Below are 25,473 nucleotides of genomic sequence, written 5' to 3'. Positions count from 1 at the left end.
TTTGGGGGACAAATAATTTACCTTCGTAGATCCACCACATATATGATTAAAGATTGATCATAAACTGAAGAATATCATGTGCTAAAGATTAAGAATTGTATAATTACCGAAATAACAATAATTAGTACGGTCGTGTACGTGTCTAGCACATGCAAATCGAGTCGTTCAAAGTTTCGATTCAAATACGAATATTATAGGTTTTCAAATTAGTAGGATCGTGTTTCTATAACTTTTGTGATTTGTCTTAATATTATAGGATTTCAAATTGTGTTGATTTGTTACTATCTTAGAATTCCTCTTCTTATACCGATTCTTATATATCTTAATATATTTTACTCAGTTTATTAAAATTTTCAATACTACACAGTATTTTTATAGACTTGACTTACAAAAGTCAACCAAGTTATATTTTTTGCTTTTTGACTAAAGTACTTGAATATCATATCCGTATGTGACAAGGTAAAGTTTCAGTAAACATTTCTTTCTCCACAAGCTGATACACAAGCACAAATTCAACATCAATCTTAAAACTTAATAAATTTGTTACAATTCTTAATTTCTGCGCACGTTATGAGTATAATCATCAAATAGCATATTGTAATGCGAAACCTACAACGATCAAGTTGTGAGAGTAGCCTTGATTCCTCTTTGACCCTTGGACCACGAAATTAATTTGTTGTTTTCTCCTATATAAACATTCCGGTTCTCAACTTGCCTATTTTCATTTGATTCGGCACGATTACATGATAACACATCCGATGTTGCATTATCACTCATATTACTATTTCACAATAATACCAGTTGTATTATCTTTTTGTGCAACTTGTTTAGAAGCGGAGTGTGTTTATCAAAAATTAATCACATATATAATAATCCAACACTCTATTAATTAATTGATTGTGGACAAAAACAATAATATGAAAAAATGATAATAAAAACAATAATAACATAAATAAATAAATAAAAAACAGCGTAGACATTTCTTCCGTTGAATCTTCTTCTTCCTCTGTTGTGGTCTTATTAATAAGAGAAGAAAAATAAATCAGTCCGAAAAAAACACAAACGAAGATAAGACAAAGGCTTTGTGTTTCCCCAAGAAAGTCTGAGTACTTCAATCAGAGCTAAGTGGGTTTGTTGTTCTTTTACCACCAATCTCACTCTCTTCCCCAGATTTGTCCAAAAAGATCTCTCCTTTATGAATCTCTAGATTCTTTACAAACTAACCCACTTTCAAAGTCTCAACCTTTCTTCCATTTTCTAGGGTTTTTGAACGCTGTCTGAGAATTAGGGTTTAAAAGCTGGTCTCTTTTTAGCCTTTTAAGCTTTATCTGTGAAGATTTGTCGTGGAGATGGGAGAGTGCGAGGTAGATGGAGAAGAGAAGTTGATCGCTGCTGCAAACTATCTTCTCCAGGAGCTTAGATCTGGCAAGAGCCTCTCTAGAGACGCTAAGAAGGCTCTAGGGAGTCTCTTATCTGAGCTGTCTCGTGTCGTGGTGGCCATCCCCGAGGATAATAATAGATACGAGGGAGATGAGATTGAGACAAGACTCAATCTCGTCTGCGAGAAGATCATGACTCGCGAGGTCGATGAAACGATGATCTGGGACTTAGGCTCAGATGCGGGCAACGAGTTTCTAGACGCTGTGAATGAGCTGAGAGTGTTGATTGATCGGTTAGACGGAACAGAGGAGGATGTCTCTCTGAGAAAAGCTCACGACGTTCTCCAAACGGCGATGGCGAGGCTGGAGGACGAGTTCAAGCACCTCCTCGTGGAGAACAGGTTGCCTTTCGAGCTCGAACACGCTTCTTTCCGGTCGGAACATGCCCTGGGAGAAGGTTCTTTCGGCGCTGCTTCCACTGAAGATTTGATTCTTGGAAGCAGCAATGGTAACAACAACAACAAGAGCAGGAGAAACTCAGAGGAGATCTTGGTTAGACCTGAGGTTATATCAGATCTCAAGAGCATCGCAGAGACTATGTTTGCTTCGGGGTACGACCGCGAGTGTATCCAGGTGTGTACCACGGTTAGGAAACAGGCTCTTGACGAGTTTCTTTACGACCACGAGGTGGAGAAGCTGAGTATCGAAGATGTGTTGAAGATGGATTGGGCTACGTTGAATACTAACATCAAGAAATGGGTTCGAGTAATGAGAAATATTGTGCAGGTGTACTTAGTCAGCGAGAAGTCTCTGCTCACTCAGATCTTCGGGGAGGAGACGTGTTTTGTGGATACAGTGAAGGCTCCTGTGATGCAGCTGCTCAACTTCGGCGAAGCGGTGTCTCTCGGTCCACGGCAGCCCGAGAAGTTGCTCAGGATACTCGAGATGTACGAGCTGGCGTCAGAGCTTTTACCGGAGATAGATGCGCTCTTTTCAGAATCGTCGTCCGTGAGGGGAGAGTACAGAGAAGTGATGAGGAGGCTTGGCGACTGCGCGAGAGCGACGTTTCTCGAGTTCAAGGGTGCTATTGCTTCTGATGTTTCCTCTCATCCTTTCCCTGGAGGAGCGGTTCACCCGCTCACGAACTACGTGATGAACTACCTCATGGCGTTGACTGACTTCAGCCAGACGCTTGACTCGCTTCTCATGGAGCATGATGATGTGGAGGATCTCACAATACCTCCGTCTCCCGATGTTATGGTGGTGGTGGAAGAAGAGTCTGGTTACGAGAACTCTTCTTCTACTTCTCCGGAGAAGTTTTTGGCGATGACTAAGCATTTCTACTCTATAACATCGGTTCTTGAATCTAACCTCGAAGAGAAAGCGAAGCTCTACAGAGACGTCTCTCTGAGGCACATCTTTCTCTTGAACAACATTCATTACATGACCAGGAAAGTGCTCAAGTCCGAGCTGAAGCATATCTTTGGGGACAAGTGGAACAGAAAACATACGTGGAAGTTTCAGCAGCAAGCAACGGAGTACGAACGCTCCACCTGGCTTCCTGTCCTGTCCTTCCTCAAGGACGACGGGTCAGGATCTGGTTCTGGCTCAGGTTCTGGTTCAAGAAGCTTGAAACCGAGGGAGAGGTTTCAAGGATTCAACACTGCGTTTGAGGAAGTGTACAAGGCGCAGACCGGGTGGCTGATCTCGGACGAGAGGCTGAGAGAAGATGTGAGGACGAAGGCGTCCATGTGGGTGATCCAAGCGTACTGGACGTTTTACAGTAGACACAAGAACAGTGTGAGTGAGAGGTATATCAAGTACAGTACTGATGATCTTGAGAGGCTCTTGTTGGATCTCTTTGCTGGTTCTTCTAAATCCTTGAACAATTCTTACAGAAGATGAAAAAGTGAATCAGATGATTTATTAAACTTTTATGTTATTGGTATACTTTGTTTAAACATGTTTGTATTGAATTTATTTGACCTTGTAATATTTATTATTATTCATCATCTCATGAATATGTTATAGTGAAATAAAAGTATTAAGACATCTACAAAGAATATATAACTTGGGAAAGGTTTCTCTAAGGTGTGTATTAATGGTAAAGAGGTACAACAAAAAGGGCATCACAAAATCAGCCATAGTAATAGCTTGCAAGACAAGTGTAGCTAATGTCTTAAAACTTTATATCAGGACCCTAAGCCATGCAGGTAAAATAAAACAAGACCCAAACATTCTAATGTTTCAAACGTAGCCTTGGCGGCATTTTGTTGCCAAATCAGATGGTTGCATCATCTACCACTACACTGTCAATGTCTAGTCTTCATCGTCGTCTTCATCATCCCCATACTCCATCAGCTTGATTAAAGTATCTGCAACAACAGGGCGTGATTGATTATAAGACTGATGCTAGGTTATGCTTAAGTTGAAGTTAATGGCAATGAGTAAATATAATAGTGATAAAACACAAGAACAGAGTGGGTTGATTCGAGTCTTATACCTGGAACTGGATTTGGTTTCTTTATAGAGATTTGGTCGTCTTGTGATCTTGGAGCTTGAGGTTGCTTTGATGGTGTAAATCTCGGTGGTGGAGGAAGCATGGTTCTCGATGATGGAGGCGACACAGCCCTAGAAGGTGGTGGTGGGATTGTCTTTGGTGGAGGAGGAGGCATCAAGGATCGTGACGAATGCAGTGATGGCACTCCATTTGATCTCGGCTCAACTATATTCTTTGGAGCAGCTTCACCTCCCACTGCTAACTCTGACTGCTGCAACAAATGATAGGAACAGAACATTGCCATTCACACTACAGCAGTTAGATAACTGTGTTGGCAAATAATCATGCAAAATTACAAAAGAGATGGTATTCCTTAAAAGCATAGAGAGTAAAGCTTGCTTTCAAATCCAGGACAAAGATGTATCGTACGACCTAAGTGAACTAAAACAAAATCTTCATTCAGATAAGCTAACTAACATCCTTAAAGAACAAAGTTATAGATCGTACGATGTACTGGTTCCAACGACTGCCTAACATCCTCGATTTCATGTTCAGTTTCTCAAATTTATGTGCCAAGAAACACTGATTGGAGATATAAAATTTAAATCAAGCGATAACTTTATGGAAGATGAGCCTATTCCACCATTCATACAAGCCTAATGCCAACCTAAATGCAAGGTACTGTACTAAAGTGTAGATACATGGGATTATGCAAAAATGGCCTGCACATCATCATACACAAGGGAGACATGTCATGACTTTTGAAGGACGTTTTAAACGTATAAAAGGTTCTGATTCTGATCGCCAAAAGCAAGAATGACATGGTGCCTCCAATATTAAGAATACCCTGTGAAACATTCAAACCAATGGCCCACGGGTCCAGAATCAGCTAATTAGCTTCTTAGAAGTTCAGAAAATTACCTGGAATAGTAAGGGAAAAAGTCAGTACAGGGTAAAATTATTACAGCAAAACTGAAAGAATGCATTAGAAACCATGAATTTTCATGATGCGAAACAGATTCAAAAATACTTGTATTTCCCAGATAAATAAGTGCGCATATGACATGCTTATGATACATGCTACACTTCATACTACTTAACCTTTAAACTACCAGAAGACAATTTTTCAACCCCACCCAAAATATCTAAACCATTTTCCCATGTAAAACACTTACCTGATCTGTTCACTGTTAACTAATGCTTATTGCTTACAAGTAGTCAAACACCCACAACCACAAGTTCTCGAAAAGTAACTTAGTTATGGAAGATAGCATGGGTTTCGACCCATCCGTTTCTCCCTAAAACCATTACCATTCCAGGAAAAGTTATGTTACCTCTTTGGATTTTGGTGGGATCTTACAATCAGCTGGTAGCTCCTGAAACTTTCTCTTTTGGGGAGGACGCCTTTCCTTTTCCTGACTTGAAATATCACTTGGCTTTGATAAGGACGCAGCTGTCAACAAAGTAGGAGGCACGGTGGAGATAACAGGAGAAACAGATTGCTTAAGGACTTGAGCAACTTGTTGCAGTGGAGTGGCTTGAGGGTATATTCCTGCATACCCACTATAGCTAGTTCCTCCAGCCACAGGTTGTAAGTAACTGACTGGACTTGGTCGCAAATGGCCACTATTTGAGATCCCTGGAGGCTGCTGCAACACTGGAAACTGAGGATAAAGAGTTGTTGCTGGAGGAACTGGAAACTGATTAACAGCATTTGGCGTTGATATGATAGGTAGCGATGTCATCAAACCATATGCTGAACTCAAATTTGGCTTTTGCGCGTTTTCAGGACTCGGAGCTCCAGCAAGCAGTTGCTGTGGTGGTGGTACAGCTCCATACACCTTGCTTGAGGAAACCCTAAAAAGTTTTGTAAAGACAAAAGATGATGTAAATAGGGTAACAGCTTATTATCTCTGACAATTTTTTGAAGATATTCTGAAAGAGAAAATGAACCTTGAAGCCCCGAATTCTACACTGATTGTATCCATAAGATTCTCAGCTAAACGTTTTGCATCGTCAACGCTCTTCGGATTGCTACTAGACAATAACAGATGCAATGGCTGCTGTGCTTCTGCAATAATGCGTTAAAAAAAAACAGGAAGCTGCATTACATTAAAAATTGTGCCCCAGATATGTTTGCATAGATAAACACCTTTAAGATGCGACAAAGGCAAACACAGTTACCTTCATTATGTTGGTTCTCAAGGCTCCCTGAACCACGCCCTCTTAGTACGACGGTTGCTCCTGTTTCATTCATAATGTGATTTATATACTGATCCTGCATGTAGGAAAGCCAACCACCAACAACACAAAAAACGTTCTCTCCCGGTTGCACGGAGATGTCGGAGAGAGCTTCAACATTAGAACCTCTCCAATTCATCAAGTAACAAATATAATGCAAAAGTAAAACAAAGATGAAAACCTAGACCAATAGACCATCACTTCTACTGATTCTTTTATACAGTTTTAAGTTATAAAATAAGGAAAGGTGCTGAACTATTTTATATCAGACTGTAGATTCAGTTCTTTTAAGAGAAAACAAAGGGTAAGAGACTGAAGGAAGACTGACATTAGGACCACGAATACGAGCAGCAAAATTAGATGAAGGGTCAGCTTCAAAACCCAAATAAACGCATGTGTTCAGCATCTGGAGTAGAAACATAGTTCAGTTCATTGCTGCCCTTATTTTGTAAGTATAAAAACGAAGTGTCACACCACACTATCTACCTTGACGGTCTGAGAACCAACCAACCCGACCTGTGAGTTTGTTTTCTGTTTCGTCATCTCCTCAATCATAGCTGCTGCACGATCAACAGCTAAAACTCGCTCTGTAGTCTCTTTTAACTGCAGTTGTGGATGATAACAAACATGAAAAACCAGGCCAAATTCTCAAAGCTCAGAGGTCATAAAAAAGCTTCTCAGACTACGGTATATACAGAGTTTTATTAGCCATACTATTTTGCCAATCAAATGCAAGACATCTATCAATTTTGAAAAGAAAAAAAACACCACGACCATCATTACACACCAGTATACTACCAATAAATGATCAGCTTATAAATCTAGCCCTTTCAAATTTCCTTGACTAGTGTTGTGTTAAGCTGAAAAAAGGGGATAACATACATGGGCAGCAGCAGATATGTGAAGATATAAGGGCTTTTCGCCATCAGGAAGTGCATTTGGAGGACGATACTTGCCCCTACAAGAAGAAATTCATCAATCCAATCACTGTACAAAAAAAACAAAGTGGATTAAAAATGATGGACAAACCTAGTAATCACCACAGCACCAGTAGACCTCTGAATCTGCAAGACGAAATAGACGGTAAAAACACGAGAAGGAATCTTATATAATATTATGCACAGAGAAACCACAGCAACGCATGCATACTTACATCTTCTTGAGTGGAGCGTTTAGTAAGCTTGTGCCTAAGAGAAGCCTCAGCATCGTTGATAACGATTTCTCTAGCTATGGTCAGCTCATCCTGTATGGACATGCCACACAAAAAAAAAAAAAAAAAAAATACAATGAATCGTCATCATGTTAGAATTAGAGAACAAAAGGAACAGAGAAAGAGAAATATATCCACAAACAAACAACATGACGTTCAGAGCACATGCAATAAGTCTAAAGAGTGAATTATACTTGAATAGTAAGTTTAGGAAGTGGATGAGGAAGAAGATTGAAAGCATTGGGTAATAAAGGAGGAAGCACAAGTCCAGCTGCAACAAGCTGCTCCGCTGGCTGATCCCACTTTCTCTTTCTCCTAACAACAACAACATTAGGATATATGCTCATTGGGGTAAATCAATTAAAAAAAAATTGATTTTTACGAAAATTGATTACATCAGATTGGAATGGTGTTACCTTGGCCTCGTTCGAGGAGAAGCATCATCGTTCGCTGTAGCCGAATCGCTAGGAGGAACCCTAGCCGAGTCTCCGTTGTCTGTCATCTTTCACAACCCTTCTCTGATGCAGAAAGTTGGAATCTTTAGGATTTCTTTCACGGCTACGAAGAAGAAGAATCAATCAGATGGAATAATCGGACGGCCTCCAATTTTCCTTTTTCGTCCTTTTATTACAAAAAGTTGGTGGGGTCCTACTATTATGTCTAGATTTTGCAGCTTCGGTTAAAATTTGGGTTTAATTTGATAGATAGCAAAGTATTAGGCTTTTATTGGAATATATAAGAAATATAACTTCCGAGCCCTTTGAAGGATACATGAAAAGTGAATCCCCATTCTACTGTTTACAACATCACAGAAAAGTGAATCCATTAGCAGGTACCAAGTTAAACCGGGTAATACTTCTGTGAAAAGAAAACACTTCTGTGAAAAGACTTAAAACTCACCGTTTTAACAAAGGAGAAAAAATTGGCGATAAAGCGATAAGGGTTTTTGCGTTCGACGACGGGATGATTACGGCGGATCCGCCGGATGTGCAGCCATCTCCGACGAGAGGAAGTGCATTCCAGGGGGATACGCAGGTGATGGTTGATAGTAGGGAAGCAGAGAAGGTTATCGGTGAAGGAAGTTTGGAGGTGAAGGGGGATACGCAGGTGAAGGGTGATACGGCGGAAGGTAGTTTCAAGGAGAAATCCTTATCTGTCTCGGATTTGGAGGTAGCTGAGAGATCGGTTACTCCGGAGAGGGATACGAAGGAAGTGAAAGGCTCGTGGGTCAGAGCGGTACAGGGTCAAAAGGTTTTGAAGAAATATGATATTGATGTTCAGATGCAGGATGGCATTGGATCAGTAATGGTTCCGGAGGAGATCACAAAGGGAGTAGCACCACTATGGGATGATTTCTTGATTGGGAAATTCCTTGATGTAGCGCCGCATATAGCAAAGGTTCATGCCATTGTAAACAAGATATGGACGCTCAATAATAAAGCACAGAAGGTGGAGGTATTTGAAGTGAATGAAACAATGATGAAGTTTCGGATTCTGAACAATGCTGATAAAAACAGGGTCTTAAGAAGAGGAATGTGGAACATTGCTGGAGTCCCAGTGGTGTTAACGAAATGGTCACCGGTGATAGAGAAAGAGAAGCCGCCTACACAATCTATTCCTATGTGGGTGCACATAAAGAACGTTCCAGTGAAGTTGTTCTCATGGCAAGGGCTGAGTTTTGTGACAAGTCCCTTAGGAAGTCCAGTAAGATTACACCCGGAGACAGCTCAATGTTTAAACATTGATGTGGCAAAAATTTTTGTGAAGGTGGATCTCTCAAAAGACTTGCCAAAAAAGATGAAGTTTAATATACAAGGGGAGGAAGTGATGGTGGAATACATCTACCCATGGCTACCAACAAAGTGTCCAAGATGTTAGAAATGGGGTCATACTTTGAAGAGGTGTCCGCAGGCGCAGGTGGAGGAAGCTTCGAACGACAAGAAGGACCCAATAGAAGAAGGGGAAATTCAAGAAGCTCAAAATGAGGAAACTGAGGAGGTTAAAACAAAAGATCAAACGGAGTATAAGGATGAAACAACTCAGGTTCAAGCTGTGAACATAGAGGAGGAAGGAAAAGTTTCAGAAGTTGAAGGGGAAGTTGAAACAGTTAAGGAAGCAGAGTGGTTAGAGATCACGCCAGGGAAAGCTAGCCGTTCTCCAAACACGAAGCAGAAGGATTTGGAATATAGTCAAGCTATTCTAACCAAATCAAGATTTGAGGTTATATCACCAGAAAATGAAGGAAAATATGATGAAGAAGTTCGTGAAGGTCTGAGTGTAGATGAGGAAGTGCAAGAAGAAGAGGATGTAGAAGAAGTGGAGTTGGAAGAGAAGGAGGAAATAAGGTTTTCTCGGCAGGTCTTGCCCAGAGAATCGAAACTGAATCATAGATACTTGGGTGATAAAGGAGGTCAGAAGGCTCAGGATGGTGATCCCAGCTTTCTGAAAAAGAAGAAATCAAGACGTTAAATATGTCAGGATTTTATTGGATTTTCCGTGGTTTCAATAAATTTTCTAAACACGAGGTGGTGAAAGAGTGGGTAAGGAAGAGAGGGTTTCAGTTTGGTTGCTTGATAGAAACTAGAGTAAAGGAGAATAAAGCTATGAAGATTATTAATAAAGTGTTTCCTGGATGGTCTTACATGGCTAATTATGAGTATAATCGTTTGGGAAGAATGTGGATTATCTGGAATCAAAGGGTTAGGGTCACACCCTGTTTTCAAAGTGAGCAGCTTGTTACGGTTTCAGTTTTGTTGGATGATTTGGAGGATGAGTTTTATTGTTCTTTCGTTTATGGTCTGAATCTGTTGGAGGAGAGAAGAGAACTTTGGAGAGATCTCAAAGATCATCATGACTCCCCAAGTATAAAGAAGAAGGCATGGATTATTCAGGGAGATTTCAATGAGATTCTTTCTGGAACAGAACATTCAGTTGTTAGCTCGTCTCAAGATTCTGTGGGTATGAGAGAATTCCAAGACACGGTTGCGCATTGTTGTTTGTTGGACATGTCTTATCAGGGTCCCCGTTTCACCTGGTCAAATAAAAGAGAAAATGGAATTATTTGTAAGAAGTTGGATCGTACTCTGGTTAATGAGGTATGGCTTCGAAATTATCCTCAATCCTATTGTGTGTTTGAAGCAGGTGGATGTTCAGATCATCAGAGGTGTAGAGTTATTATAAAAGCAAAGTTGTTGAAGCCAAGAAAGCCTTTCAAATTTGTGAATGCTCTTGTTGACACTCCGGAGTTTCTTCCTTTGGTTGAGAGTTTTTGGGCAGAGACTGAGAGTTTGTTTGTTTCTACTTCGGCTCTGTTTCGTTTGTCAAAAAAGTTGAAAGCTTTGAAGCCAATCCTGAGGAAGTTGGGTAAAGAAAAAGTGGGAGATATTTTTAAAAGAACAATGGAGGCTTATAAGATTCTTTGTAATGCTCAAATGAAGACGTTGGAGGATCCAAATCAGATTAATGTGGTAGCAGAATCCGCTGCTTATAGAAGATGGTCTGTTCTTTCTATGGTGGAGGAGAGGGTTATAAGTCAAAAGGCTAAGCTTCACTGGCTAAGCATTGGGGATGGAAATAATAAGAATTTTCATAGAGCTGCAAAAGTGAGAGAAGTAAGAAATGCTATCAAAGAAATCAAGAGGATGGATGGTACAGTAACAGAGAATCAAGAAGATATTAAAAAGGAGGCTGTGGATTATTTTCAAAACTTTCTTGCTCATGTTCCATCCGATTATGAAGATGTGCCGATAGATGAATTGAAGCTGCTGTTAAACTACGAATGCTCAGAAGGAGATGGCAGAATGTTGATTGGCGAGGTTACTGCTGAGGAAATAAGGAAAGTCTTGTTCTCCATGGCTGCTGACAAGTCTCCAGGGCCAGACGGATACACAAGTGAGTTTTTTAGAGCATCTTGGTCTATAACAGGCAGAGATTTTGTTATTGCGGTTCAATCTTTCTTTGATAAGGGGTTTCTTCCAAAGGGTATCAATTCCACCATCCTGGCGCTTATACCGAAGAAGAATGATGCCACTTACATGAAGGATTATAGACCCATATCATGCTGCAACGTTTTGTACAAGGTAATATCCAAAGTCCTTGCAAATCGCATGAAGAGAATTCTGCCATTGTTCATATCTCTGAACCAATCAGCATTTGTAAAGGATCGTTTGCTTATGGAGAATGTGCTTCTAGCCTCTGAGTTGGTCAAGAACTATCACAATGATTCTGTTACCGAAAGATGTGCAGTAAAGATTGATATATCGAAGGCTTTCGACTCGGTCCAGTGGTCTTTTTTGCTATCAGTGTTGGGAGCTCTGAATTTTCCTGAAAAGTTCATTATTTGGATCAAAAAATGCATAGAGCTGGCGTCTTTTTCCATTCAGATTAATGGAGAATTGGCTGGTTATTTTAATAGCAAAAGAGGACTGCGTCAAGGCTGTGCTCTCTCACCGTATTTGTTTGTTATTTGTATGCAAGTATTATCCAAGCTTCTTGATAAGGCTGCAGCAGAAAGAAGAATAGGATATCATCCATACTGCAAGGATCTGAACATGACTCATATATGTTTTGCTGATGACGTTTTGGTTTTCTCAGATGGAAAGAAGAGTTCAATTGAAGGAATTCTAGGGGTATTTCAAGAGTTTGCCAAGATATCAGGTTTAAACATCAGTCTTGAGAAATCAACTTTGTTTTTAGCGGGGGTTAAAAGTGAGGATAGTGCAGCTATTTTGGAGCAATTTCCATTTGAAGCTGGATCTCTGCCTGTAAGGTATCTTGGCCTTCCTTTATTAACAAAGAAGATGTCAGTGTCAGATTACTCTCCTCTGATTGCAAGGATAAGAACTCGCATTTCTACTTGGACTGCAAGACATTTATCTTTTGCAGGAAGGCTTCAGCTGATTGGTTCAGTAATATATAGCATCACCAATTTTTGGATGTCAGCTTTTCGACTCCCCAACCAATGCATCAAGGAAATAAACAGTATTTGTTCTGCTTTTCTTTGGTCTGGGCCGACTCTATCTACTCATAAAGCAAAGATTGTGTGGTCTGATGTTTGTAAACCAAGGGAAGAAGGTGGTTTGGGGCTGAGGGATCTGTTAGAAGCTAATAGAGTTGCTTGTTTGAAGCTTATTTGGAGAATCTTAACTGCTAGAGCTTCGCTTTGGACTAAGTGGATTTGGAAATATCTTATAAGGAAAGGTTCTTTTTGGAGTGTGAAAGAGAAGAGTACTTTGGGGTCATGGATGTGGAAGAAGCTCCTTAGAATGAGACCTTTAGCTCTGCAACTAACCAAAGTGGAAATCAATAGTGGTTCCACTACTTTTTTTTGGTTGGATAATTGGTCGGATTTGGGTGTTTTGATTGAGTTCACAGGAGGAAGGGGCTGTGTTGAGCTGGGTATACCAATTAACGCGACAGTGGAAAGAGTCATTCAAACTTACAAGATAAGGAGACGCAGATTACCTATTTTTTACCAGATAGAGCAGGAGATTATAGCTTTGAAAGGCAGAGGTCTAAATCAAGAAGATGATCTGCGTATGTGGAAAAAAGAGAACGGCTCCTACATATCAGAATTTCTCACATCGCAAACTTGGGGCATTATAAGAGAAAAGAGACAGAAGGTGCTCTGGTCTAAAGGAGTTTGGTTTCCTGAAGCAACTCCTAAATTCTCTTTTGTTACTTGGTTAGCCATTCATAATAGGCTGGCTACTGGTGATAGGATTTTGAAATGGAATCCCCAAGCAGTTTCTACTTGTTGGCTCTGCAAAACAGCTTTAGAAACTCGTGATCATTTATTTTTTGAGTGTGAATACTCAAAGGCAGTTTGGAGAGGGCTAATCAAAGATCTGGCAGGAGATGAGAGGAATTGTAACTGGCCTCAGATTTTGCAGATGCTTAATATGGGATTACATGAGAGGGTGGTGACGTTCTTATGGAGATACTGTTTTCAAGCTACAATCTATGCGATTTGGCAAGAGAGGAATATTAGGAGAGTGGGTGATGCTGCTTTACCAGCTTTCTGTATCACGATGAGACTGGATAAGTTGGTCAGAAACAGGATTACTGCTCTCAGAAGGAAGGGGAAGAAGTATGAGAAGGCCATGGAAGTGTGGTTTGGAAGAAGTTGAGTTCAAGGTGGTGTGTTTTCAAAAAATTTGTCCCCTTGCTATGAGGTTCTTACTCTTTTTCCCACACTAGAGTTTTGTCCCATTTGGGTTTTCTCTAGTGAGGGTTTTAATGAGGGGAATTTCATGGCATTCCCAAACTTGACTTGTTCCATATGGTCAAGTTTGAGGGGGATTGGATTTTATTTGAAGTTTCTGATTTTTTGAAGATTTTAGCTTTCTTTTTTGGTTTGTCTCTATTTTTTAGATTCAATTATGTTGCACTTGTTGTAAAAATGTTTTTTTTGTTTGAATAAAATTTAAAATTCTTTCAAAAAAAAAAAAAAATAAATAAATAAACCGGGTAATAAACCTGATATGGGTTCTGGTGACACTGGGAAGCAAAACATTATCACAGCACCCAAGTATATTTTATTTGTTGGAGATCGTAAAGCCCGGTTAGATTAGTTCTAGTTGTCACATGAGCATCTTGTTCAAATGAAAATGCCAATGAACCTATCAGAGCCTCTAGCTACACTGTCTTCCTCATCAATCTAAGGTTTTTGGAAAGTAAATATAGGGATGATATGTAAATTCCATCGAATATTCTTAAGGTAATCAGGAAAATAACCTTTAGTTTTCATTGTCTAAATCTGTCACCGACTCACATGTTGTAAATTACATTGATGTTTATGTAATTACTCTTTGACTTGTATAACCATCTTTAGTATGTAAGAATTCGCCAAAACCATCTTTTATAGTATGTAAAGACGCTTTTTATTGGATAGATATCAAATATTTAAATGCATTCCCAAAATCTGTATTATTTTAAATAAAAAGATGCATAATAAATAAATGTGACGGTGCGAATCTAGAAAAAAGGAAATTTTCCTTTACTAATAGTAAACTTGTAAAACAATCATCGAAATCCTCTTAGTAAAAGGAAATTTACCTTTAGGTCATCCATCCTCCATCACAATCCTCTATAAAAACAACAGCAAATTACATCAATCCTCAAGTATCAAACCACCTTAACAACAACAAAATCTCATTACACAAAGAAGAAACAAACCCTTAGTTAATAATGGACACTTGCTTGGACTGCAAGAGAGTCACCGAGACGGTGATCGACATAAGAACAGGCGACACAATCTGCACAGAGTGTAGCCTCGTCATCTCCGATCACTACATCGACGACAGCCAAGAATGGAGAACGTTCGCCAACGACGACAACAGTGACCGAGACCCTAACCGCGTCGGCGATCCCACCAACCCTCTTCTCAAATCCGGAGGTATAGGCACCATCATCGATAAAAGCGCCTCCAACTCCAAGAACGACGTGTTACACGTGTCCCGTGCACATAACCTCGTCAGGAACTCGGAAGAGGATATGATCGTGAAAGCGTGCAAAGAAATCAAGAGAATGACGGACGGTCTAGGTCTAGTGAGTGGTGTCGAGTTCAGGGCTTGCGAGATTGTGACCAAGTTGGACGGTGACTACAGGAAGAGACTGAGCAGACAGAAACACTTTGTCGCTGTCTGTGCGGCTTCTGTTTCGACGGCTTGTCGCGAGATGAATCTCTCGAGGACGTTGAAAGAGATCTCCACGGTGGCTAACGGTGTGAGTTTGAAAGAGATAAACAGAGCTAGTATGGCTATAAGGCGTTTGCTCGAGTCAGCTCATCAAGCGGAGAGAGTTTCTTCGTCCTCTTCTTGTGCTGCTCCTCAGGTGATTATCAAAACAGGAGAACTTGTTCGCAGGTTCTGTTCTAAACTAGACATAAGCGAAAGAGAGACAAAGGCCATTCGAGAAGCTGTTGAAATAGCTGAGAACTTCGATATTCGGAGAAACCCTAAGTCGGTTCTTGCTGCTATTATCTTCATGATCTGTCAGCTATCTCAGACCAAAAAGAGACATATTCGAGATATTGCGATGGCTGCGGAAGTTGTGGAGAACACAATCAAGAGCTCTGCTAAGGATATGTACCCTTGCGCATCGAAGATTATACCCAAATGGTATGCTTCTGAAGAGGAAGTCAAGAGGTTAGGAGGTATCATAGGATCTTGGGATGCTTCAAAACATTAAAATATAGGGAAAGCCTCTAGTTTGTGTAAGAAGTTTTAGAATTTATCTTGTACAAGTAGATCAATGCTCTGACTAAAGATCTATGCTATCTCTTTTCTGCTATATATGAAAAAAATGTATATATATGGTTGAATGAACAAACCTTTTTGGGAAGCTTAGAAGAGCTTCAATCACATTCTTATTATGGTACCGAATAAATAACGTTACATGTCTCAAAATTTTGGTTGTATTGGTATGCTTTAAAGCAATCTACTGTTTCATATCTAGTCTAGCTTGTAATATAATAACATCTTTGTTGTTAGCTTTAAAACACCATAAAGTAATGATGTTACTTGTAACTATTAACATTTAATTAAGGATAAAATTTAGCAATGATCCTCTTAATTTTAATAGTAGTGATCATTGTATAAATTTAAACTAGCTTACATTACAAAATTCATAACTGCTTATACAAAATTGCCGTAATTTCAAAAATCCAATTATTTACTAATCAAATAAAATTAATAACTTTGATTGAAAATAAATAACTACACATGCATTATTCATACTTGTTTTGTTTCTGTTAGAGTTTGTACAATTATTATTTAATTTTGGTGGATATGCTATGAATAAAATATTTAATCATGTCCATTCATCTAAATTAGGGAGTGACATAAATTTTGAAAAAAAAATATTTTATTTTTCCATCCAAAAAGGAACGAGATGTAATAATTCCATGTTATTTGTTGTAGCTGGTTACATGATGTCCAATTGAATAATGCATTTCGAATAGATTTATCATAAAATAAAAGATTTCTAGTTGCAGCCAGTGCGAGAATCCAAAAAAATGTTGAAACCAATATTGAAGTCATTAAGTTAAATATATTGACTAAATATGAAATTCTGAATGACGAAATACTTCATTTTTCATTAATAATCATACACACAATCACCATAGCTTGGATCGGCATTAATGAACCTACCGGTATTATTGAAATCGCATGCTTTTTCGGTACGTCCGTTTTTCTGGTAATACCTATTCATCACAAACGATGCATGGCTTCTAAGATTATTTGGTTCAAAGCAGTGCCCACCGGGTTTGATTGGCGTACAGTCAAATTTTCTCTGGCTACACAACCAATCAATATTAGCCTGCATTTGTGCATCTGTGGCTGATAGAGATATCACACAAAAATAAGCATACTTGAGGTTTCTTTCTCTGGCACTTGCAAGAGGAAGGTGGTCGATCGCAAGGATTGATAGAATGAGGAAGACGAGTGTTGAGGGCTGACACATAATTCCAATGATATTCTTTTTAGAAAAGAAAAAATTCTGGATATTTATGTGAATTCGAACTATTAGGCTTATCCTTATATATGTTTATAAAAGTAATATATTCTTCCTCAGACTTAGATATTCAAAAGTCAAGTGAATCTATAATTTATAATTAAATGTACTATTTAGAATAGCATATCTCCTATATATTAATAAAGAAAATTTTAAAAAGTAATAACTTATAGTTTGTACTAACTAAAAAAATACTTTACTGAGTTGTCATGTAATTAGTTAGTTAATTTTACTTACATGGCGATTTGAAAATCAATTAAAAATTTAGTTAGTGCAAAATTAAATGGCTAATGAATTTTATATTATATAATATGTCTATTATAGACCATTTATTTATCAAATTGAAATTCATTATCTATTATTTTCTTAAATAAAACCTACAGAATTACTTAAAGTGATTAAATATATATAACAATTTTAAATAATAAAAATTTGCTAATAATCTGTATATTTCTATCATTTTATTTAATTTTTATTATTAAAATAAATTACACAATTACATTAATCATATAATAAAAATTTAAAATTTTTGTATAGATTTAGAATTTTTCAAAACGAATATAAATTACTAAAATTGTTAAAAGTATCATATTAACTTTTGCGATTAAAGTTTAAATTTTTTATGTAATAAAATATAGTGATTATAAAAACATATGAATAATTAAATAAGTTTATTTTAATAGCTATATATATAAATCTATCGCTTAGATTAAACTATATCTCGCTGAAATGTAGATCACTTCCTAAACATAATATGTTTTCATTATCAGGACCAATGTTCTAAAAAGCGGTCTAGGCGGCCGTCTAGGCAACGCTTAGGCGCTAGGCGTTACAGGACCGTGGCGATTACTCTTTAAACCGCTTAAATAATTACAATATTATAATAATAAATAATATTTAATTTATTATTCATAAATTATAATAATTAATATATTGTAATATATATTCTTATGAAAATAATTTTATCATATATAAATAATAGTTTTTACTATTATTAAGTATAAAACATTACATATATTTAATATATTGCTATAATTTATAAACGCCTAAACCGTTTAACTAATAATTCAGGCGTCCGTTTAGTCGTTCTAGGCGCTAGGCGTTAGGTCGCCGCTCGCTTAGAGCCTAGCGCTTTCTTGAACACTGATCAGGATGAACCCTGACAATAATTCATTCATCAATAAAAACAATATCTTATGAAACTAACGATTTTATTATAGTAGTAATATGAAATAGTAGCTTCTAACAAAAACTCAAGAAACTAACATAACCTGAAAAAGAAAGTTAAGGTAATCTAATAAAAGTTTGATTTCGCTTCAAAAGTTTGACCGAACCCCCAAGACTCCGACGCAACATCATAGAACGTCAAGCTCCTACCATCACTGGTCCTCACCGTAAACGAGAGCCTTTGTCCCACCAAACCCACACCAGTGTCCCAATTCTGCCCCCAGTTCCTCTGCATAGAGATCCAATTACTCTTATGCCCTTTTATAGCCAGACTATTCACATCTCCTGCTCCTCCAACGTTATACACCAAAACCATGACGAAATAAGGGTTTCCCTTAATCTCAAACCTCACGCCACCTCTCTTCTGGCACTTGACTCTCCTGAACTTCACTGGAACGATCCCACTTTTGTACTCGGCTATGGAAGTGAACATCTTCATGGATAGATCAAAGTGCTTGTTAGGAGGGTTGCACCAGTGGATATCAACCGGTGGGGTGTAATTGGGCGGGCAGAAGTTGGTAGCTGTGATTCTGATTGTACCGGCGTTTTGTTTGCACCATTGTGAGTTTACACACGTGAGCTCGAAACAAGCACCGCATGTTTGGCCGTTGTTGAAGAGCGCCGTGCTTAGAGCCGCCGTTTCTAAGCCATAACCTTGTTGGAATAGATCTCCGTAACCACATGCTCCTTCTGTCACGCCAAAACATTAAAAAAAATATGAAAAACGTTAGATACAGTTACACTTTTCATTAAAGAGAATGATTTACAAGATTCATATTCATAAACACAACTTAATCTACATAGTTAGCAATATAAAAATACTAACGCATGGTTTCTTTGCCGCTAATGTCGCCGTAAAACGTAGCGTGAGCGTCTTCCCACGCAGCGTCAGTCACAGAGACAAGAATAGCCAGTAACATGACAAAAGACAATATTGATCGATTCATGTTTGATTGTTTGTTTGGTTTCTCGGACTTGATTTACAATTCTACTGATAAGAAGAATGGTTATTTATAGAAGCATATGAAAGGTTAATGTGATCGTTTAAGAGATTAATTATGGGAATTAGCAGAAATTTTGGCAAGATTGCAGAATATTAGAGTCCGGGCATTAACTTTTTTTTTTTTGTTTTGTCCACAAGTCCGAGCATTAACTATTAATATCAAATTAAGGAAGACATTTTGATACCGTCTCTGCACATTCAATACTAAATTTTCTTATTTCCTTACGTACTGAGTATGAGATACTGGGTACGTTTCTTATCCATTATGGAAATAAATTTATGTATAACATTTTAGATATATTTATTTTCTTATAATTTTTTTTACTTTTCTGAAATTTATGGAATGAAAGTTTTATTCCATTCAAGGAAAATGTTTTGTGTAGAATTGAACGAATGATTAGGCATTCCGCGTTATTTCATTCACATTATTGTGTCACTTTCAAAGAATATTGTGAGGCTAAAAACTACCTCCAAAGAATATTGTGTTACATCCTGATGTGACTATGTGAGTGATGATTGCGAATATGGATCCAGTTTCTGTTTAGGCATGTGCTTTTAGTGAACATCTTGAATAACATGAATGGGTTTTTCATTGCATTTGTCTGTTGCAGCTGCTTGAGAAACAAATCATTCAAGCTAGTGGTAGCGTTATTAACTAAAAGACTAGTCCAGAAGAACAAGATGATGACTCATATATATTTGCATTCTTCAAACTTGTGTTTTGATCTCATCCGAGAAAACTGGTGTGCATCAATTCATGTATAATAAATGGGTTTGCTTCTGGTTTCTTTATTAACCGGTTCGGTCTTGTGTATGATTTTTTTTCTCAGGAAAAGTTGATTGAACTTAGAGATACTAATGAAGGAATATTGTTGTTGAAGTGTTATTCTCACTCACGTTTCCAACAGTCTAGCACTTACAGAATTACTTAGTGGTCAATTAGGTTGTGTAGAATATGCAACATTTATTTGTAATAGCAACAAGGTTTACAACAATCACTTTAGCCGGTCAGAAGCAAAGCCCCTGTAAATGCATAGACTCCATGAATCTTACTTCTTACATTCATTGTATTGGATATCATTACATAATGATTCTCTTATTTATCTGGAGACACTGGAAACTTGACAAGTGGAAAAAACATTATACAAAAGAGCTCTTAAGGTAGACTAGTCAAGGCTCATGGAAGTTCAACTTGCTTAATATTCCATATATCTTTGGCATATTCATGGATCGTCCTATCACTGCTGAACTTGGATGAACCTGCTGTGTTCAAGATTGACATTCTCGTCCATCTCTGTATAAATCATTTATAGATGTTGAGGTAAGTTTCGTATTAAGTCAACATATAAGCTTTGATGACTAAAAGAAAAAAGTAACACTACTTACTTTCTGGTCCCTGTATGCCTCGTCAACTTTCTCTTGGCATTCAACGTAGCTAGGAAAGTCTTTGCCAACAAGGAAGTAATCCGCTCGTCCGAAACCTTCGTTTCCTTCCAAAGAGCCAATCAGTTCATCGTACTTGTTTGAGCCAAAGACACCGCTTCTAACGAATTGCTTCACTTCTTCAAAACTAGGATGTGGAACAAACTGTAATACCGAAGAAAAACAGGTCACACACGAAGTTATGTTTGATACTGAGAAGAAGACAAGGGGAGCACAGCAACGTTATCATTTAATTCATATACCTTTCCCTCTGCTCTCTCTTTCCTGAGGTCTGCAATCTCATCAGCTTTGGCACCAAAGAGGAAGAAGTTTTCTTCACCAACTTCTTCTCTGATCTCCACATTTGCTCCATCCAAAGTTCCGATCAAAATGCAACCGTTCATAGAAAACTTCATGTTGCTTGTCCCGCTCGCTTCCATCCCAGCGGTACTGCAGAGACAACTCTTAGTCTTCAGAAAATAGCAAGAGTACCATTGATTACATACATGTACATTGCCAAAGTTCTCATAATAGTGATAAACATATACACTAGTATAGTTCCTATTTTACCAGTTATCTCAATTTCAGTGTTTCAGCCCCATGGAGCTGTGACAACAACAAAAATAGAAGATGACTTGGCCAAATAAGTTGATACCTGATGTGCTGAGAAAGCTCGCTTGCTGGAATGAGCAATTCAGCAACACTGACATTGTAATCAGGAACAAAGATAACCTACAAGGTAGTCCACAAGACGCTTATATCAAACTTAAGGGAGGATTATGCAGGTTGTCTGCTCACAATATGATTCATACAAGCATGTAAAGTATACATAATGATAGGTCACGTACCTTAAGCAGGTCACCTATTTCCGGATCATGGTTAATTGTAGCCCCAACATCTGTGATGAATTTCACAATCCTCTTAGCTTGCACATACGTGGCGAATGCTTTCCCCCCAAATATGCAAACTCTTGGAACAAATGCCTTCTCCCTCTCACTTGCCCTCATTTCCTTCATCTTTTTGTAGCGGTATACTATTCCCAAGATGTTAAGCAGTTGTCGCTTGTACTCGTGGATACGCTTGATCTGCACACATAGTTGCAAAAAAAAAGCTTACTATCTGACGAGATGGTTAGAAAGCTTCAAAGAGTTGCCATTCAAAAGATTCATTGGGCTAATGTAAACAAGACCCTCTGGAAGTGTGACCTGAATATCGAACATTGCATCCGGGTTGACAGTATATCCGGTTCTTTCCTTGATTAATGACACAACCTTCAACTTGTTCTTCTTCTTTGCTGCTCTCCACTCAGATTGGAGATCTTCATCATCTGCAAACTGGAGAAAAGACAGAACAAAGGTCTCAGAGGTATTTACTAAAAAAGATAACAGCAATGTGAAAGGGGACACTCATGAATCCAATAGAGCACATTACCTTTCTTAGCTCTGAAAGCTTTTCAGTATTCAAGACCCAGTCTTCAGTACCTATCCAGTTAGTTATAATCTCACTGAGATAAGGGTTGCAAAAACGAATCCATCGCCTTGGTGTTACTCCGTTGGTTTTGTTCTGGAATTTATCCGGCCACAACTGCAACAAATATATAGAAAGAATATTCAGTAATGAGAAGAATGATTATGCTTCACTAGTTTAGAATGTTTTTTACCTTAACGAAATCACTAAAAACATCAGTTTTCACTATTTCACTGTGTATCTCTGCAACGCCATTTACAGCATGACCACCAACAACAGCGAGGTTGGCCATACGGACCATCTTTGGTGGTTCTGGGATAACTTCCGCTTTTACACCAGCAGTTTCTTCCTCTTCTTCTTCTTCTTCCTTCTTCACCATAGTTTGAGCATCTTCTTTAGAATCTTTGGTCCGGTCTATGGTGTTTTCTGCAGTAACTGGTGTGTTCTTTGGCTTGACAATCACATCTGCAAAGGCAGAAGGCAACTCGACGTTTTCTAGGATCCTCATTGCCTTCAGTTTCTCCTTGAGCAAGTCAGGATCTGCGGTGCCATACTCAGAAACAATCGTGCCCACTAGCTGCAGTACAGAAAGTGCAGATTAGACCAGAGATGTAGAAAAAAGAAACAATAGAAGAAGAGAGACACTTGATGCTGTTCAGAGATGGACCTCCTCATCAATCTTTTCGATAATCTCCACATGACGAGGGAGCAATTTCTCCAATAGTCCTAAACTCCACTTCTCCAAAGCCTCAGGCAATACTGTATGGTTTGTGTATGCCACAGTCCTAGAAATATTATTAAACTATTCAGAAGCAGTTCCAAAACAAATAAGAACATGAGACACACAGTCATTTAAAGAAGCACCTCTGTGTGATTCTCCAAGCGTCCTCCCAGCTTAGTCCTTTAAAATCCATTAGAATCCTCATAAGCTCAGGAATGCATAGGGTTGGGTGAGTGTCATTCATCTGCACCGCAACCTTCTCTGGAAACTCTTCCCAGTTGACGCTTCCTCCTCCAGACCACCTTGTCTCAAAACGTGCTACGATATCTTGAAGCGAGGCTGAGCACAGAGTGTACTGTTGCTTCAGACGAAGAGCCTTTCCTTCATCTGACTCATCTCCAGGATAAAGCACGTAGCAAATCTAAGAAAACAACTTCGAAAATTCAATTTATAAACAATAACAAAGTGACGCAGTTTAAGAGAAAGAGTATAGATTATGTACAAACCTTTTCAGCGTTGAACAGAGCTTCTGCTGCCTCAGTATGCTTGCCAGAGTTATACGAAGACAGATCAAAATCTGCTGAAGGGGCTTTCGTCGACCAGAGCCGTAGATTGATAGTAGTCTTGGTTTTGTAGCCAGGGATAGGAACATCATAAGCAACGGCCAGAACGTCTTCTCCACCAATCCACCGTTTCTTACCATCTGATCCAAAAACCACTTTTCCATAGAACTTTACAGGATACGAGACATCGTTTCTTACTATCTCCCAAGGATTGCTTAGCTGAAAAAAGAAACCAATTAAGTCATTTGCTTTTGAGGGAGTTAAAAATTAGAAGAAGACCTCAAGCCAGTCTTCAGCAGCTTCCTCCTGTCCATCTTTAGTGATAATCTGTTTGAACAAGCCGTACTTGTACCTAAGTCCATAACCCCACGCCGGATAGTTCAAAGTAGCCAAGGAATCCAAAAAGCAGGAGGCGAGTCTCCCGAGTCCACCGTTCCCAAGTGCAGGATCAGGCTCCTACAAAATAGAAAAGAGTTCAGCAACTCAGCACACACATTTAAAAAAGACAAATAAAAAAGTCTCAACAAACCTGACCAGCTACGCTCTCCAAATTAAAGCCAAGACTCTTCAAAGCTTCAGCATAAGCACCAGTAAGACCAAGGTTACCAACTGCATTCGACAAGGCTCTACCCTACAAAAGGTCAACATAGTCAGATACTAAACCAAGTACAAAGAGTAGAAAGGAGGAGACTTTATAAAGCAAGAACCTGCAAGAACTCCATAGAGAGATAGTAAGCCTGCTTGGGATTCACTCTGTTGTAACACTCGTAAGTAGCGTTCCAGTTAAGGATAAGAGCGTCCCTAACACTCTGTGCGGTGGCGAAGAAAGCCTTAGGCAACTCGAACTTGTCCGGAGAGAACAGAGGCGTGAACTCAGAGTGGTGCTTGATGTTAGATGCTACCGAGCTAAAAGCTTCTGTTTTCAATCCAAATAAAAAAAAAAAGATATGATATTTATAAATCGCCAATTCTACGCATAGTAACAAGTAAAAACGAAAGATAAGAACTTGGGACCTTGTTCGGGATCAGTTACTACTACTAAAGCTTTCGGCTCGCTGGAGAGAGACTTCACCGTTAAAAGTCGCCGGGGAGTTCTGATCCTCGCCGGAAAGTTCTTCGTTCTCCAACGACGGCTAGTGACGAGGCTCGACAAGGAGTTGCATTTCACCAGATTCTCAGCTCCGCCTGAGATTCGCATCGTTTCCATCTATCTCTCTCTCTCTCTCAAGTGCTCAAAGCTTTTCAGTTTCAAGAGGCAGCAGACACTTTAGACAGTGATCAGGTTATAATAAGTGATGTGAGATTGACTACGCCACGTCGCGTAGATGTTTACGTGTCACTGCGTTAGTGGATATGGGGACAAGTGAAAGATCACGTTTTATACAGTGGGACTGGAGCTGATCGGGGGAGATATTTCTTGGAGATAGCGACAAGACATAAACAGTCCACTAGCAAAGTGCTACCGTTCACGTGTTAGGTGTCTTGCTCGTTAATTTAGTGGCTACTTTTGTTAAAATATTTATACTAAGCTAAGCAAGCAAATCAAATGTCACACAATCACATTGTCGTCATGATCCAAGAACGATACTGCTACTATAAGAGCAACCCTATCAGTGAATCGGTGAGAAGGGGTCATACAGGTATTTTTTTTTTTTTTTTTTTTTTTTTTGGTTTTTTTTTTTAAAAAAAAAAAAAAAAAAAGTAAACCAGTTGTGGGCCGCCATGTCGCGTGGGGCCCACAGAATAGTGATGAACCGAGTTCATCGTGAAGACCTCCCGCACCCTGAGTTCAACGCAAAGACATTAGTATATTATTTTTTTTTCTTGGTTTTTGTGTGAACTTTTTGTATAACCCCTCAATGGGGATGGTCTAAGGTTCCATTGATACAGCTTATCTATGAACTAGAAGCTTTATAGTATATACTAATAGTTATTACACACACTCGAGAAATATAACTTATTGAATTTCAAAAACCAATAACAAGATTACACACTCCCACAGTTAACTAAGGAAACCATCACAACTCAAAGATTTCAAGAATACAAAAAAAGACAGAAACAGAATCATCAAACCAAGAAAAAATCTCACATGTTTCTAAAGGATGCTGAACCGAATCTGAACCGTCTGCTTATGTTACACAAATCTCTACAAATACTAAAATGCAGTGTTTTTTCGAATTATAAAAGCCATAACCAAACAACTCATCGCTTTGGGAGATCTTTT

At 38.7% G+C, this 25,473-nt stretch overlaps 5 protein-coding genes across 13 annotated transcripts; 2 read left to right on the top strand and 3 right to left on the bottom strand.

Moving 5' to 3' along the window:
• Window positions 1-1,024: 1,024 nt before the first annotated feature.
• On the top strand, window positions 1,025-3,400 carry LOC108811633 (exocyst complex component EXO70E2). Its single transcript, XM_018583707.2, has one exon. It carries the CDS (start codon window positions 1,350-1,352, stop codon window positions 3,282-3,284), a length of 1,935 nt encoding a protein of 644 aa, XP_018439209.2. The 5' UTR covers window positions 1,025-1,349; the 3' UTR covers window positions 3,285-3,400.
• Window positions 3,401-3,446: 46 nt separating this feature from the next.
• Window positions 3,447-7,938, bottom strand: LOC130494421 (protein RIK-like). Of its 9 annotated transcripts, XM_056997304.1 has the most exons (13): window positions 7,747-7,938; window positions 7,525-7,645; window positions 7,274-7,363; window positions 7,150-7,184; window positions 7,003-7,078; window positions 6,607-6,723; window positions 6,449-6,526; window positions 6,064-6,157; window positions 5,833-5,950; window positions 5,214-5,736; window positions 4,615-4,726; window positions 3,883-4,173; window positions 3,447-3,754 (listed from the first exon to the last, which is right to left on the bottom strand). In XM_056997304.1, exons 1-13 carry the CDS (start codon window positions 7,830-7,832, stop codon window positions 3,699-3,701), a joined length of 1,797 nt encoding a protein of 598 aa, XP_056853284.1. In that variant the 5' UTR covers window positions 7,833-7,938; the 3' UTR covers window positions 3,447-3,698. The 9 variants fall into 9 exon arrangements, 8 of the variants coding, with proteins under 8 accessions (XP_056853284.1, XP_056853278.1, XP_056853279.1 ...); XM_056997298.1 differs by lacking the exon at window positions 4,615-4,726 and having other exon boundaries at window positions 3,883-4,150; window positions 7,747-7,937; XM_056997299.1 differs by lacking the exon at window positions 4,615-4,726 and having other exon boundaries at window positions 3,883-4,147; window positions 7,747-7,937.
• Window positions 7,939-14,366: 6,428 nt separating this feature from the next.
• On the top strand, window positions 14,367-15,598 carry LOC108807449 (plant-specific TFIIB-related protein 2). Its single transcript, XM_056997294.1, has one exon. The coding sequence runs from the start codon at window positions 14,519-14,521 to the stop codon at window positions 15,518-15,520; it is 1,002 nt and encodes a 333-aa protein (XP_056853274.1). The 5' UTR covers window positions 14,367-14,518; the 3' UTR covers window positions 15,521-15,598.
• Window positions 15,599-18,091: 2,493 nt separating this feature from the next.
• Window positions 18,092-19,020, bottom strand: LOC130502504 (expansin-A23-like). Its single transcript, XM_056997297.1, has 2 exons — window positions 18,900-19,020; window positions 18,092-18,763 (listed from the first exon to the last, which is right to left on the bottom strand). Exons 1-2 carry the CDS (start codon window positions 19,018-19,020, stop codon window positions 18,141-18,143), a joined length of 744 nt encoding a protein of 247 aa, XP_056853277.1. The 3' UTR covers window positions 18,092-18,140.
• Window positions 19,021-20,112: 1,092 nt separating this feature from the next.
• On the bottom strand, window positions 20,113-24,526 carry LOC130502503 (alpha-glucan phosphorylase 1-like). Its single transcript, XM_056997296.1, has 15 exons — window positions 24,264-24,526; window positions 23,957-24,165; window positions 23,779-23,880; window positions 23,529-23,705; window positions 23,193-23,468; window positions 22,830-23,107; window positions 22,633-22,750; window positions 22,159-22,542; window positions 21,930-22,082; window positions 21,704-21,832; window positions 21,347-21,583; window positions 21,154-21,230; window positions 20,762-20,948; window positions 20,463-20,663; window positions 20,113-20,370 (listed from the first exon to the last, which is right to left on the bottom strand). Exons 1-15 carry the CDS (start codon window positions 24,454-24,456, stop codon window positions 20,254-20,256), a joined length of 2,838 nt encoding a protein of 945 aa, XP_056853276.1. The 5' UTR covers window positions 24,457-24,526; the 3' UTR covers window positions 20,113-20,253.
• Between the last annotated feature and the right edge of the window lie 947 nt (window positions 24,527-25,473).

The sequence above is a fragment of the Raphanus sativus genome, unplaced genomic scaffold, assembly GCF_000801105.2.
Source record: "Raphanus sativus cultivar WK10039 unplaced genomic scaffold, ASM80110v3 Scaffold0585, whole genome shotgun sequence".
Taxonomy (NCBI): Eukaryota; Viridiplantae; Streptophyta; class Magnoliopsida; order Brassicales; family Brassicaceae; genus Raphanus; species Raphanus sativus.
Note: the sequence above shows the minus strand (reverse complement) of the source record. Positions and strands in the feature narration are given on the sequence as shown.

Coding starts and splice junctions, on each gene's coding strand:
- LOC108811633 (XM_018583707.2), top strand. CDS start 1,350: ATGGGAGAGTGCGAGGTAGATGGAGAAGAGAAGTTGATCGCTGCTGCA.
- LOC130494421 (XM_056997304.1), bottom strand. CDS start 7,832: ATGACAGACAACGGAGACTCGGCTAGGGTTCCTCCTAGCGATTCGGCT. Junction 7,364..7,524: donor TTCCTAAACTTACTATTCAA/GTATAATTCACT, acceptor ATGTCCATACAG/GATGAGCTGACCATAGCTAG. Junction 6,724..7,002: donor ACATATCTGCTGCTGCCCAT/GTATGTTATCCC, acceptor CCACAACTGCAG/TTAAAAGAGACTACAGAGCG.
- LOC108807449 (XM_056997294.1), top strand. CDS start 14,519: ATGGACACTTGCTTGGACTGCAAGAGAGTCACCGAGACGGTGATCGAC.
- LOC130502504 (XM_056997297.1), bottom strand. CDS start 19,020: ATGAATCGATCAATATTGTCTTTTGTCATGTTACTGGCTATTCTTGTC. Junction 18,764..18,899: donor TAGCGGCAAAGAAACCATGC/GTTAGTATTTTT, acceptor TTGGCGTGACAG/AAGGAGCATGTGGTTACGGA.
- LOC130502503 (XM_056997296.1), bottom strand. CDS start 24,456: ATGGAAACGATGCGAATCTCAGGCGGAGCTGAGAATCTGGTGAAATGC. Junction 20,664..20,761: donor AAGAGAGAGCAGAGGGAAAG/GTATATGAATTA, acceptor TCGGTATTACAG/TTTGTTCCACATCCTAGTTT. Junction 20,371..20,462: donor AGGCATACAGGGACCAGAAA/GTAAGTAGTGTT, acceptor TGATTTATACAG/AGATGGACGAGAATGTCAAT.